This window comes from Coregonus clupeaformis, chromosome 8 (genome assembly GCF_020615455.1).
Source record: "Coregonus clupeaformis isolate EN_2021a chromosome 8, ASM2061545v1, whole genome shotgun sequence".
Classification (NCBI taxonomy): domain Eukaryota; kingdom Metazoa; phylum Chordata; class Actinopteri; order Salmoniformes; family Salmonidae; genus Coregonus; species Coregonus clupeaformis.
This window is the reverse complement of record NC_059199.1, coordinates 40,885,024-40,898,381: the sequence shown is the minus strand read 5'-3', so window position 1 is coordinate 40,898,381 and position 13,358 is coordinate 40,885,024. Positions and strand designations below refer to the sequence as shown.

The 13,358-nt window shown below is 39.4% G+C and overlaps 3 protein-coding genes across 4 annotated transcripts in view; all 3 read left to right on the top strand.

The window, feature by feature from the left end:
* The first annotated feature begins 850 nt into the window (after nt 1-850).
* LOC121572041 (homeobox protein Hox-A9-like) lies at nt 851-4,033 on the top strand. Its single transcript, XM_041883904.2, has 2 exons — nt 851-2,466; nt 2,848-4,033. The coding sequence occupies exons 1-2, from the start codon at nt 1,908-1,910 to the stop codon at nt 3,090-3,092; spliced, it is 804 nt and encodes a 267-aa protein (XP_041739838.1). The 5' UTR covers nt 851-1,907; the 3' UTR covers nt 3,093-4,033.
* Nucleotides 4,034-7,781: 3,748 nt separating this feature from the next.
* Nucleotides 7,782-11,506, top strand: LOC121572037 (homeobox protein Hox-A7-like). Its single transcript, XM_041883899.2, has 2 exons — nt 7,782-8,398; nt 9,629-11,506. Exons 1-2 carry the CDS (start codon nt 8,032-8,034, stop codon nt 10,018-10,020), a joined length of 759 nt encoding a protein of 252 aa, XP_041739833.1. The 5' UTR covers nt 7,782-8,031; the 3' UTR covers nt 10,021-11,506.
* Nucleotides 11,507-12,073: 567 nt separating this feature from the next.
* LOC121572034 (homeobox protein Hox-A3a-like) overlaps nt 12,074-13,358 on the top strand; it is a 38,982-nt gene continuing 37,697 nt past the window's right edge. For both annotated transcript variants that reach the window (XM_041883895.2, XM_041883891.2), the window contains exon 1: nt 12,074-12,822. The gene's annotated coding sequence lies outside the window, so the exon portion shown is untranslated. The remainder of the gene's footprint in view (nt 12,823-13,358) is intronic.

Sequence of the window (13,358 nt, the reverse complement as noted above, 5' to 3'; positions counted from 1 at the left end):
TTTTTACTTAATAGTGTATTGTTGTTTTCTTTAGCCATAGTGTCTTCCTTAATTGGCACTGTTGTGCTGGTATCCTATTTGTAGTAGTGCTAGTGGTAATTGCTAGTGGTGTTTTGGTTGATCATGTCACATGACCTGGATTTTAACCTTTATTTGAAGCCTTTTCCAGAAATGAGAATTAGAACAAAAATGAAAGCAATTGTCTGAGGATGGTACTTTATATATATATATATATATAAAAACTTTAAATAAAGGTTAAAATCCAGGTCAACCAAAACACAGGGTCCTAATTATGATAGTGGCCTTATAGTAGGCTTATAGCACTCCTAGTAATAGTTGGATATAAATAATATTTGTAGGCTAATTCTTAGTAACAGTGGTAAAGTATTTGAAAAAGAAGCCAGGTAGGCTATAGGTCGACGTGCACTACTACGTTCATACTATTTTCCACGACGAATATCCACAATTGTCGCTTATTTTGTTTAATCTTAACTGTTTAAATATGCCACAATTAGGCTATTTCCACGTAGGTTATTGATTGAATTAATATATTTTCTGTAATAGAACATTGTTGTTTAATTCCTCGGTTCTGTTTAATAACCAGAATTTAGGCTATCCTGGATGCACAAGCTTTTTTCATATCCATGGATATACGAATATAATATTAGACTAGAACAGTAATATTATTATTTCCAAATGTCTTTATTTTTAAAGGCAGCAGTAAATACGTTAACATGACCGGGTAGACCTACTACTATGCCAACACACATTTCTATTCAATATAAAAAATATGTTAAATATAAAAATAGCTTTACGAATTTCAATTTTTCCATATTCTGCTGCTGAAAATAATATGACTTTTACTGAGTAATGTTATAATTTTTCTCCAAATAGGCGATTTAATAACAATGTCATAGGACGTTGATGAAATAACAAATGAAACTAGTCAGATATTATTCTCAGCAGACTTTTGGTTCTATTAGGCTTTAAACTTATATTATATTAGGTTATTATTGTATAATACCAAACTAAGGCTACACAAAATAGCATGATACAGCACACCTTTATAAGCTTATCTTTAATGGGGTGTGTGCGTAAAAGCTTTTTAATTTTGGAATGTTGTAGGTTCGGCCATAACTTTGTCTGGTTCGAATAAATATTTATTGACAATGAAAATATGAAAGGTTTGAACATTTTCACAGAAGATGAAAGAGGTTACATACTACGATGGAAAGCTACCCAGAGCATTAGTTTTAAGGAAGTATATCTGAATAATTTACATTCCTTGGCGCCATAGAAAGAATGCAGTTTATGACATTTGGTTTCGTTAATAAGCCCCAATATGTCGGCGTTATCCTGGTTAAGTTCAGCCGCTGTATGTTTTGTTGTGAGTATCATTGGCAATGCTTATTACCCTATAACATATGTGTAAATATACTCGTTAAATGTGTGTTTTGGGATAATTATTTATTGGATTTACTGACCTATACTAAAGGGACAGATACTTCCAATGGTTTTTAGTTTAGCCTACTCTCCCTTTCCATAGCCCTACATTTATATCAGCAGTAATTGTATAAAATAATAATAATTTGCTTTTAAAACTAGACATTGTTACGTTTTAAGACAGAGACCCTCGAGCATTTAATAGCCAAAGGGATTGATTTATCCTTTATTGTTCAGCCTTTATGATCACGTGCACGCGTCACCCAATCGAATGGCAGCCCTGCTTCCCAACTATTAGTCGACTGTAGATCTTTGTGGTGCCAAGTTGCTATACTTGATTTCTTCAGATTGTTATTTTGTAAAAGTGGGGTTTAGTGCGTGTGTATGTGTGTGTGGCGCGTGTGGCGCGCTTGTTTTTGTATGTATCTGTGTATGTGTGCGTACATGTGAAAGTCTCTTTTGCCATGTCGACATCTGGAACGTTGACTAGCTACTACGTCGACTCCCTCATCTTTCCCGAGAGCGAGGAGCTCTCCGCGCCCAGATACCCCTCCGGTCCGGGGGGGCTCCAGCATGCGAGGCAGCTCACCTCGCTCACCGATCACACCGAGCATGGGCCCTGCACCTTCCCAACCAAAGCCCCGGTCTTCAGCCCGTCCTGGGGCCATGTATCGACCCAGTTTCCAGGCGCCGTGTCATCTGTGTACCACCACCCGTATGGGAATCACCAAGGCCCGGCTCCAGGTGACGTGGAGGGTCGCTACATGCAGTCCTGGCTGCTTGAGCCCATTTCAGGGTCCTTGCCTTTGACCGGATTACCGACAAGTCATCACTACGGGGTCAAACCGGAGAGCCTGGGCGCGCGAGTGGACAGTGCGCTGCCTGGATCCCACACCGCACTGCTCCTGTCCGACTTCGCCAACGGGACGGTGGCGACGGCGTCCCCGGTGGACAAGGACACACTATCTGGCCAGACCGCGAACCTGAACGGGGAGATAGAAGAGAAACCGGCCCTCGATCCAAGTAAGTGCTGCTTCATCCGTTTACATTTGGTCATGCTATGTTCTGTAAAGCTGCGGGGATGCAGGTAGAAATGTGTGAGTAGTGGAGGGGGCGCGTGTTTGAAAATATGTCATTCGAGGCGTGCCATTTATAGGGACTTGATAATAGGCTAGCTTTCTCTCACTCGTTTCCATGTTCTGATACTATGGGTTTCATATTTTAAACAGCAGCAACAGTCAGGTATAGGAGTGCATTGCTACTTTGGAACACATTTGTATATCCAGAATTGATATCCAGAGTTTTTGTCATCAGCCTCGTCCCTTGTGGGTCATGTGTTTTTATTACATCTGGGCCAGCAGCACCGGGCTCACACCAGTCTCGTCTCGCACCCCCTCTCTCCAGATAACCCGGTATCTAACTGGCTCCACGCAAGCGCCACGAGAAAAAAGCGCTGTCCATACACCAAGCACCAGATCCTTGAGCTGGAGAAAGAGTTCCTCTTTAACACGTACCTCACGCGGGACCGTAGGTTCGAGGTCGCGAGGCAGCTCAACCTTACGGACAGACAGGTCAAAATCTGGTTTCAGAACCGCAGAATGAAGATGAAGAAATTTAATAAAGATGGTGGACCAAAGGATGATTTATAGGTACCTATGATTGATTGAATGATAACGTAAAAAATATCACAAATAAGGCATATCTGTGAAAAAACTGTATTTTTTAAAGTCTTTCTCTTATTGTTTTATTCCAAACAGAAGCTGTTATGTGTCTTGTAAAAAGCATGTCCGGCTCTACTCGTCGGTTTGATGCAACTACCTTTATATTGCACAATTTAACAGTGCGCATAATTGTTTTGTTATTGTTATTAGGATGTTAATTAGTTAAGGCCTCGGCTGCAAGTGTCATTGTGTAAGACGTGTATTAGTAGGCCTGTTCTCTGTGCTCGTTTGTGTATGGATGTTTGTAGCTATGTGTGTGTTCTCTGGTTTGTAGATATGTGTATTTCCAGTTCAACTGAATTTAGTTTAAAATGTGATTTCGTTTTTTTTCTTCTTGTCATTATTTCAATTACTGGTAACGTTGAGTTATGATCTAACGTTGGAGCGATAGGCTAATGTCTGACTGCTAACGTGATGGTAGCATTTTGAAGTGGGTGCAGGGGTATCATAAACCTCTTTAAAATGCATATGGACCTATTGATAATATTACTAGAAGCTACATAACAATTATATTGTGTTGACTACCTAGACGTCTATCAACTACCTATAATTGCAAGAACCTATTTCATTTATGAAGAAACATAATGCTTGTATAGATAGGGCACTATGTCTGAATTTCAGGGAGTAACATTTTAGAGGACATATTGGTTAGAGAGAGAGAGAGAGAGAGAGAGAGAGAGAGAGAGAGAGAGAGAGAGAGAGAGAGAGAGAGAGAGAGAGAGAGAGAGAGAGAGAGAGAGAGAGAGAGAGAGGGGGACATTTAAAAAACACTGGAGGCAACGTTCTGAATACCTCATGGTCTGGAGACGTTCAGATGTTTGGTTCTCAAATGTAATTTGTACTTTATTTATTGAATAAAACAAATGATATCTGCGAATGAGTTCTTATCATTTCTTGTGCATTTACATTTCACTGTAATCTAAGGTTTAATTCAATAAATTATTAAATTATTAAATATATTGACAGTAAAATGTATTGCATCCTACCAAATGTACCTTTACATTAGTTTGCACTTATATTTTCTCTCCAACAAAATATTGGAATAATACTCCAATAAAAAACTATTAATGGAGTAATGTAAACCAGGTAATAATAGCAATCGAATCCGTTAAGGAAATTCAAGTCTTTGACTTTGAAATGTCGCGGCTTATCTAATAATGTGAAGGGGGGGCGTTGGTCGGTGCTTGCTGCTCTGCTCTGCTCTGTTCCGCGCGCCTTGGCAGAGGACGTTGTTAGTTGTATACAGCCATAAAATACAATTACCACTATAACCGTTTATGGGGTGCAAAGCGCTGCAAGGCGAGAGGACACAACACAAGAAAGATGTCGAAAGCTTCGACAGCTGAGGTCTGTAGGATATGTGTTCTTCAGCTATGATATGACACCACCGCTCAGTTTAGTTTTAAAACCTGAAACATGAGAAGGGGAGGGAGGTCAAAGGTATTGAGTGTTCAAGGAGGGACTGTACTATATGGAATTTTGCTGTGGTGGTGGTATTCATATCACAAGCTATTTCATTTGAACTTCTATTTAACATTTGTGTCAAGAAATTAGTTATTGAGGTGAGCCTGCTTCCGCAAGCCTTTGGCCTATAGGCATAGAGAAGTTATCCTAAGTCTGCGGTGTGCCAAATAATAATAACAGTTGAAATGATAGATACATGTGGAATAGGCTACAACTGGACCTTGGCAAAACTACATAATCACAGAACCACCCTTCTTTCATCAGACAACATCATTCACATAATGCATGCAAATATATTTGAATACAAACAGGCCTGTAGTAGTTGCATGGAGCCATATAGTGGTGTTGTGACGAGCTCGGCCTCGAGGACCCAGATGGACACCAAACATCAAAGGCTGGGCCAGAGAGAGAGAGCAATAAAACGCCTGGTCTGCTATACTGTCTGGCATTCCACTTTTAATGGCTTTATGGCCGTCCAGACACAATTAGGTCGTTTCCAGAACTCGGCACCCATTTGTTTTTTCTCTTTCTGTGGGACTGCAGCATGGACAAAAGGCCTAGCGGAAATCATCAGCTTTATTGGCGTCTCCCCGACTGTTGCTCGCGCGACTCATGGTCATCTCGAGCGCCCCTTTGTTTCTACCTGGCCTGGGAAACGTTCTCGCTCCATTTCTCTGGTGGTAGCTAGTGTTCTGTTCATTCGCTAGAGGAACAGGAAGGGCAATAAAGCAACAACATTATGTGAGGCAAGACCTAGTCTCAGTGTATATGAGGCCAACATGGACATTTTAGATACACTATTCTCGATGCTCATCATTGGACCTCGAAATCTGCATTCTGTGTAGGAATAGTACCGCACGCAATGAATGCCACAGAGTCTACATTCATCACATTCCTTTATGTGATTTGTTTCTATTTGGCCCCTAAGGGGGGTGGCTGTGATTGCAGTTCTGTGCGCATTGCACCTTTTCCACCCTGCAGCTAAGTGTAGTGACCAGAGGATGGCGCTGATGTTCCATAACAAGGCTCAGAATTGCTCTTTTTTTTAACGCTTTCCCTTCATGAATACTCTCGCAGGAACAAAACATTTTAAGAGTGGAACAAAGTGATTTTACACCCTGCCTACGGTTTTGCAATGCAAGTCTAATTCCACGTTAAGGAATGTTTACGAATAGAGTGCGCTCACCAGGAATACAACGTTTAGACATGTTTAGGCCTAATATGTTGATGCAACCTTTTCCTGCATAATCTTCGTGCTATAACATTGTCATTCTAATTGTTGATTGTTCTTATAAATGTTATCATAATATTATTAGCTCTTGTGGTCGTAGGCACATCCAGGGCAGTATTTAATCATATATAGACTAATAAAAATAAACGAAATAGTAGGCCTTAGTCTAGTTATACACAACATTTTGTATGGGTATCTGTACATTTTCTACACAAAGAAACCTAAAACTTAGTTGTTCTACCTGTCAAATGAATTGACAATCAAGACAATTAGGAGGGGTACATTTTATTGGGCAATTAACGTTTAGTGTTAGATTGTCTTTAAAGAAAACAGGCTTTTAGTAGGCCTATTTTTTATAGTTAGAATGCGTTTATTTTAATCTTTAGGTTAGGCCTATAGGAATTCTTAACACAAGTAGTGTTTAATAAACTGAATTATCATACATGATCAACATATGATTCATAGTACAAGATGCAATTACCTTTTGTAAAGTCAGTGGAAAACTATTTTCCTTTTTTTCAGAATTATTATTCATATTCAACATTTGCAATATAGTCTTACACAGGTAGCTATTTGGTGAGATTTGGGTTCAATTTGCTTTCAATTTTGGAATAATATGATATAGCATATTGAAAAATCAGATAGAGTATATTTGGTGGTATTAGATCTAGCCTAAATGGTTATATGCTCATTAACTCCGCATACAGAATTATTTTTAATTTTTTTATCCCTCCTGTGTTTCTTTCCAGACAACATTGTGGAATAGGAAAGAATATACATAAACTTGACCAAATTAGGCCATAGCCTATTACAGATAAAACAAAATAAATTCGGAGTTTTTAAAAAGTATTTCCAAATAGGCCTACCGCCAAGGAAGCTAGATAATACACATGCAGTAGAAGTCTAAATGTAGTCCTACAAATAATGTGGTTCATTTTGAAAATTCAAATGTACTTACTTAATTTGCTTACCTAACTTTTATGTTTTTATTTAATCATTTGCTTAATCTAGCATAGGGTTACCACTCAAAATAATTTTCTCAAATATTTCACTAATACTTGCTTCTTGTACTCCTTACAACAAGTACTTTTATATTCAAGCAATATGGCCCGAGGGTTGTGGTATATGGCCAATATACCACGGCTAAGGGCTGTTCTTATGCAAGACACAATGCGGAGTGCCTGGATACAGCCCTTAGCCTTGGTATGTTGGCCATATACCACAATCCCCGAGGTGCCTTATCGCTATTATAAACTGGTTACCAACATAAATAGAGCAGTAAAAATACATGTTTTGTCATACCCGTGGTATATGGTCCGATATACCATGGCTGTCAGCAAATCAACATTCAGGGCTCGAACCACCCAGTTTATAATATTATTCCTTTAAACAACAACAGTAACTCAAATAGGATACAATTGATAATGATTACAATTGTAAATGGTATTATTTTAATCACAATAATATCAAATAAACTGTTGTAAAGTTGATAATGGCAAGCAATCAAATGTAGCCTACCTATATTCTGACTCTATTTTGAATTTATAAAAAAATGGTCTATGTACAAGTGTAGTTAGTGCTCCGCCCTTATACAATAATCATCATGTTTTTATGTTTGTTGTAGGCTATCACATACAGTTTCGTTTTAGCACGGATAATTTGAGCTATTTGAAGGAATTGAAGGAAATAATTTAAATAAATACCCAATGCAGTTTTATATTATTTGTTGTGTATAAATTACAGATGTTATGAGGGGTTGAAAACGATGGTATTATGCTGTATTGTGAAAAGTAGGGTATAACTGCAACAGTACAGGGTATTTATTTTGAGCCGATTACATTGTATTTTGTGTCATTTCATATGTATAGGTTTCCCAGTGTTTATGAGAGGGTGTGTGTCCAAAGGGATGAGAAAGAGTGTGTGTGTGTCTGTGTGTGTGTCTGTGTTCGTGTGTGTGTTAATCCTACTCTGCAGTCTGTGCGCCATAATGATATCTCTGGCCCCGCTGGTGATTGGCTACAGCGGTCACGGGGCTGGATCACGTGAGTGAGTTCTTTGGTCCTGGGGAAAATGGGGTTTGGTGTAAATCTAGGGTGTATTGCTGTCATTTATCACACTACCTCGTAAAAACGACAGTGAAGATTCTGGGTCAACAAATCACAAGGAAAAAATATGAGCTCTTATTATGTGGATGGTCTTTTTAGCAAATATACGGCGACCGGTTCTTTCTTCCCAAACGCAGACCGGGGTTCGTGCGCTCTTCGACCCGGTGGAGAAGGACCCGCATCTCCTCACAGTGCCGCAGCCCCTGCCTTCCCACCGTCCCTGTCCGGACTTTACAACGTCAACAATGCTATTTACCATAGCCCCCCGATGTTTACCCCTGCTTATGGCCAGGGGCCGGAGGTGCACAGTCTGCACTGCAGCTCCTTTGACCAGAGCCGCCTGTTCGGGGACAGCTGCATCCAGCCGGGGCCGGGTCCACTCACCTCGCCAGAGGACAAACAATACCGGATGTACCCCTGGATGAGAACATCAGGTATGATCTAACATGGGTATTTCCTGACTCCTGCAGAGCTCTGCTATAATGTCAATGAATTTACAAAACGTTGGGATACTTACCTTGGTCTTAATTAATGGCGCAATTTATTCCTTGAAGACATTGGTATTGCATGGAAATAATATATTTTTTTATTGGGCAAGTAATTAGTTCTGTGGACACAAATTAATCATCCTTACGCTTCTGTAGTGTTCATTGCGCAGGGAACTTGCCGCTGGGTTTTTTTTGCCTCTGCTTTCTTATTGCTTCTTCTACTCTTTGTGGCAGTAAAATACCAGGCTATAGGTTGGAGTGTAAATCATTGCTCGTGCGCTCTGCAGTTCGCCCTTTTGATTGGCCTCAGAATGGCAGTTGTGATTAACAGCATCAGTTTCAGAAACCTATTTGTACACAGGGATATAACTAACCTATAGCGGTGGGTGTAAATAATATCAGTATTCTAGTTGGAGCAGTGGTATTGATAATAGTGGCTGGTTAGTACGGAATTGGTAGGCAGGACAGTGTTTAATAAAGACCAATGAAATAGCAGTAGTAATTGCTTATGGGCTGTGGGTATGACCTAGTAGTGGCAGACAAACACATGCTTCTAATTGGAGAGGCATGCAGTGCATTAGCATTAGCTACAGGCTACAGGCTAGAATCCAAGCTGGAATATTTTTAACGGAAGGAAGTCTGAGCCAAAACAGCACTGACAGTCCTAAAACATTTAAAGAAATACATCTTAGCAAAAATGACACAGAATGACAGACTGTGGCACGTTTTTTTAATTTGATTAAGTTCTATAGAAAAAAATACAAGAATGCAAGATCACATATGTGTGTCATTATCAATATCAAGTTATTATCAGAGTTATTACATATGGCATGCTTGTGTAGAACATGGTTTTAGAGCAATTTGCAGTATTTTTTTTTAGTGGGAAAATGCTATATACAAATGTAGGATCTTAATTTGAGCCAGTTTGCTAAAGCAGGAAAATAATCCTGCAGCAACAGGAAATATGAATTATTATGTGGTTTATAATTAATGGACATTTTTTGTAGGGCTTGATACATTTTTCGTTAGGGCAAATCAAGCCTGGCATTTTATAGTGGAAATTACCAACTTTAGAAGCCTTTTTAAACCTCAAATACGTTTGCATTTCCTGCACTGCAACCAAAGAGTGATCAGATCCTTCATCTGTATATGGTTTAAAACCATTCTCTCTTTCAGATCCAAACAGAAAGCGTGGACGTCAGACCTACTCCCGGTACCAGACACTGGAGCTGGAGAAAGAATTCCACTTCAACCGGTACCTGAACCGCCGGAGGCGCGTGGAGATAGCACACGCGCTCTGCCTGACTGAGCGCCAGATCAAAATCTGGTTCCAGAACCGGAGGATGAAGTGGAAGAAAGATCATAAGGACGAGTCTTCGAGCTCAACCCTCGGTGGCACCCGTGAGGACGTAAACAAGGATGGTGATGGTGATCCGGTAACCAACGGACAGTCCAAGGCCCAGGAGGCAGAGCGAGGAGACTCCCAGTCTGCCAGTGTAGCGTCAGAAACCCCTGCAAGAGAAGGAGATGGTGACATAGAGGCTATTAATGAAAGAAACACTCCATAAATGTTTGTATTTGTCTAATGTTAAAGAGGTATACGCTCACAGAATCGATACACTCTGTTCATCATGTTTGTTCATCAATTTAGAGGTTAGTAATGATTGGTGAAACGACTTGCAAGGCTGAAATTGAAAAGCACTTATTTAATGTACTGTATACAAGCTAGTGAAAACACGGTCTCAAGCTATAAAAGGCATATGTCTATATACACATGAAAGGGAACGGATACTACCTATTTACACTACAGTATTATTATGAAAACTCAATTTGATCTTTGAATGTAGAAAAGGCCTACTGTAAATGTTATTCAATAATAAATATTATTGGTTGGGAACTATTAGATATTTTACTACTGAAATAACATTCCTGAACAGAGAACTACCTAATGGGACAGTTATATCCAAGCAACTTCCGAATTTAGCCTACGTCCAGTTTCAATTGACTTAGACAGAGGAACCTTTTTCGCATTCTATTTGTCTCTATTTAAAATGGAAATAAATGCAAATGTTGCGTAAAAGTGCCTTAGTTGAATCAACTAGCGAATATGGCTTTAATGTTTTACTGTCCCTTATTCTCGTTATATTGCGCCGCTGTAGCTGTTACGGTTTGGCATATTCCCATGTCTTATATTTGTGAGAGCTTGTCTTTTGGGGCCATGTAGAGATTGTAATACATATTTGCATGATTCCAAAACAGCAATGTTTAACACAAAAATGAATAGTCACATTTGTATACCCTACCTCAGATTTTACGTCAGAGACTATAGACCTATAGGTTACTACTGTCTCACGGAATTTCAATACCGTATAACTTCTTGTATATATGTGAAATGTAAGTCTTTGTATACACTGTGACGTCGTGTTGTTAGTGTATTTTTGCGTCCTCTATAGATCAATATAATTTTTTTGTGGACGTGAGTGTGTCCGCTTGCATGCGTTTGTAGGCTATTTGTAAATTCGGGAAATTGTGTGTTTGTTTTATCTGATCAAATGTATAGAAGAGAATTGCTCCAATGTTCAGAAATAACCTATACGCTCACTTCACATTCACCGCTTTGACTCGGAGGTATTCTTATTTTGACATTATGCAAGATACTATATTTTAATCCAATAAAAACAAAACCATTCAGTTTTGAAAATAGCTTCGTAACGAATTTCTTGTAAGCCAACCATACATTTATGAAAACTTTAGCCAAAATGTTAAGAAAGCACATATAGCCAACATGCCAAAATAGATGGTATTACCCTAAATTATGCATGGGTGAAAATATTTGTGTTACTTTCTTTTTTTTTTTACATTCAAGACATTTGTTTTTATATGACAAGAAATATTGACAACACTGTAAGCCTACACATATGCTATAACATAACACAATGCCCATCTGGCTTATTCAGCAGGAAAAGTGAAAAGAGATGATGAAACCCATGACACATTTGTTTAAAGGATTGTTCACTATTTTACAAATTCATTTGAGATGGTTCCCCACCCTGAAAGTAGGAACTGTAATCCATGGTTCAGTTTTTTTTAAACAGACCACTACAAACACCACAAGCTAGCAATCGATGGAAGTGATGGGGGCATGTGAGCATGTTTTTTTTCTTCTAAATAGCCAAATCACCTTTAAGTAACATCAAACTAAATATGGAATTGATTTGAATTGTTTTCAGGTGATTTTGACTTTTTCTTTTTAAACATGCTCACATGCTCATATCACGTCCATTGATTTTTAGCTTGTGGTGGCTAAGGTTAGCTGAATTTTGTAGTGGCTGTTCAAAGAAAACTGAACCATGTATTACAGTTTCTCTTTGCCTATAGACACTTTCAGTGTGAGGAACCATCTAACATCAAGTTGTAAAATAGTGAATTACTCCTTTAATAAAGAGGCTAAAGCAGAGTTTCCCAAACAAGGTCCTGGGAACCCCCAAGGGGTGCATGTTTTGGTTTTTGCTCTAGCACTACACAGTTGATTCAAATAATCAAAGCTTAATAATGACATTATTATTTGAATCAGCTGTGTAGCCCTAGGGCAAAAACCAAAATGTGCGCTCCTTGGGGTCCTCAGGACCGAGATTGGGAAACTATGGGCTAAAGTATGCTCACTATGAGGACATGAGACTACACAGGCTGTGTATGTGTAGCCTACTGTGTAGGGGAAATGAATGTTGAATGTTTAACTGTGCATTCCCCCTCTTTTCGGTAAAATGGCGCCTAGCTCTGACCTGCCTCCTCCCCTCTCTCTCCATCTCTCCCCCTCTTTCCCCCTCTCTCCCTTTGCTCTCCCTCTCTCACTGGGTCATAAATCTGTTGTTGTTTATGAAACTGTACAACATAGCAATACCATTTTAAGAGGCTCCTCCCTTCCAACTGGTCGCCGCTGGTCACATGGCATGGAGCCGTGAACATGAACTTTTTTATATATAATTTCCTTTTCCAGAATAGAACCGCACTCATTTAACAGCCTGTGTCTGTCACATAAGCCTTTCTGTACTGTAAAAGCTTTTGCTCCTCAATGTCATTGTTTATGTATTTTCGTCGTGGGTAATGCTGTTTTGCTTTTGAGTTTTGTTTTGTATTATGCAGTGTCAAGGAGCAGTGTCCCTCTCTGGTTTGGATTAATTACCGTCGTTCTTGTGACGGTTTGGCACAATGGACGGATTGAGTGCGAGCGCGTCTTTGCCTGACCCCGGGAGCTCGTGGATTCGTCCAGGGACCCAACTGGCACAATAGGGGATCTTTCCCGGTCGCCTCGCGCCGTCCTCTTCTAGTAATATCCCCACGCAACATTAGACCCGAACACCTCAGATACGGTAAGAATACTTGCTTATCATGATTATGATTTGATATGATTTGGTAATCATTCATTAAATAGAGTGAGCATAAAAACAAATAGCATCATTGTGCTTGCTATGCTTGTTTAGTTTTGAACAGTACCATAATTTTGCTTGCAATGCTTGTTTAGTTTTGAACAGTACCATAATTTTGCTTGCTATGCTTGTTTAGTTTTGAACAGTACCATAATTTTGCTTGCTATGCTTGTTTAGTTCTGAACAGTGATGACTTTCAGAAGAGTGGTTGGAGTGTTGTAGGCTTGGTTAAAATGGGTTTTGTCCGATAATTTGATTTGATAATAATGATATGATCATAATTTGCATGATTATGATCATTGTTATGGTTAGTTGTGGTCCTCTGTAGCTCAGCGTGGTCCTCTGTAGCTCAGCTGGTAGAGCACGGCGCTTGTAACGCCAAGGTAGTGGGTTCGATCCCCGGGACCACCCATACACAAAACATTTTTTTTAATGCACGCATGACTGTAAGTCGCTTTGGATAAAAGCGTCTGCTAAAT

What these genes read in the sequence shown, in the direction of transcription:
- LOC121572037 (XM_041883899.2), top strand. Translation starts at nt 8,032, where the DNA reads ATGAGCTCTTATTATGTGGATGGTCTTTTTAGCAAATATACGGCGACC. An exon ending in CCCCTGGATGAGAACATCAG is followed by an intron (nt 8,399 to 9,628) that starts GTATGATCTAAC and finishes TCTCTCTTTCAG; the next exon opens with ATCCAAACAGAAAGCGTGGA.
- LOC121572041 (XM_041883904.2), top strand. Translation starts at nt 1,908, where the DNA reads ATGTCGACATCTGGAACGTTGACTAGCTACTACGTCGACTCCCTCATC. An exon ending in GAAACCGGCCCTCGATCCAA is followed by an intron (nt 2,467 to 2,847) that starts GTAAGTGCTGCT and finishes CCCTCTCTCCAG; the next exon opens with ATAACCCGGTATCTAACTGG.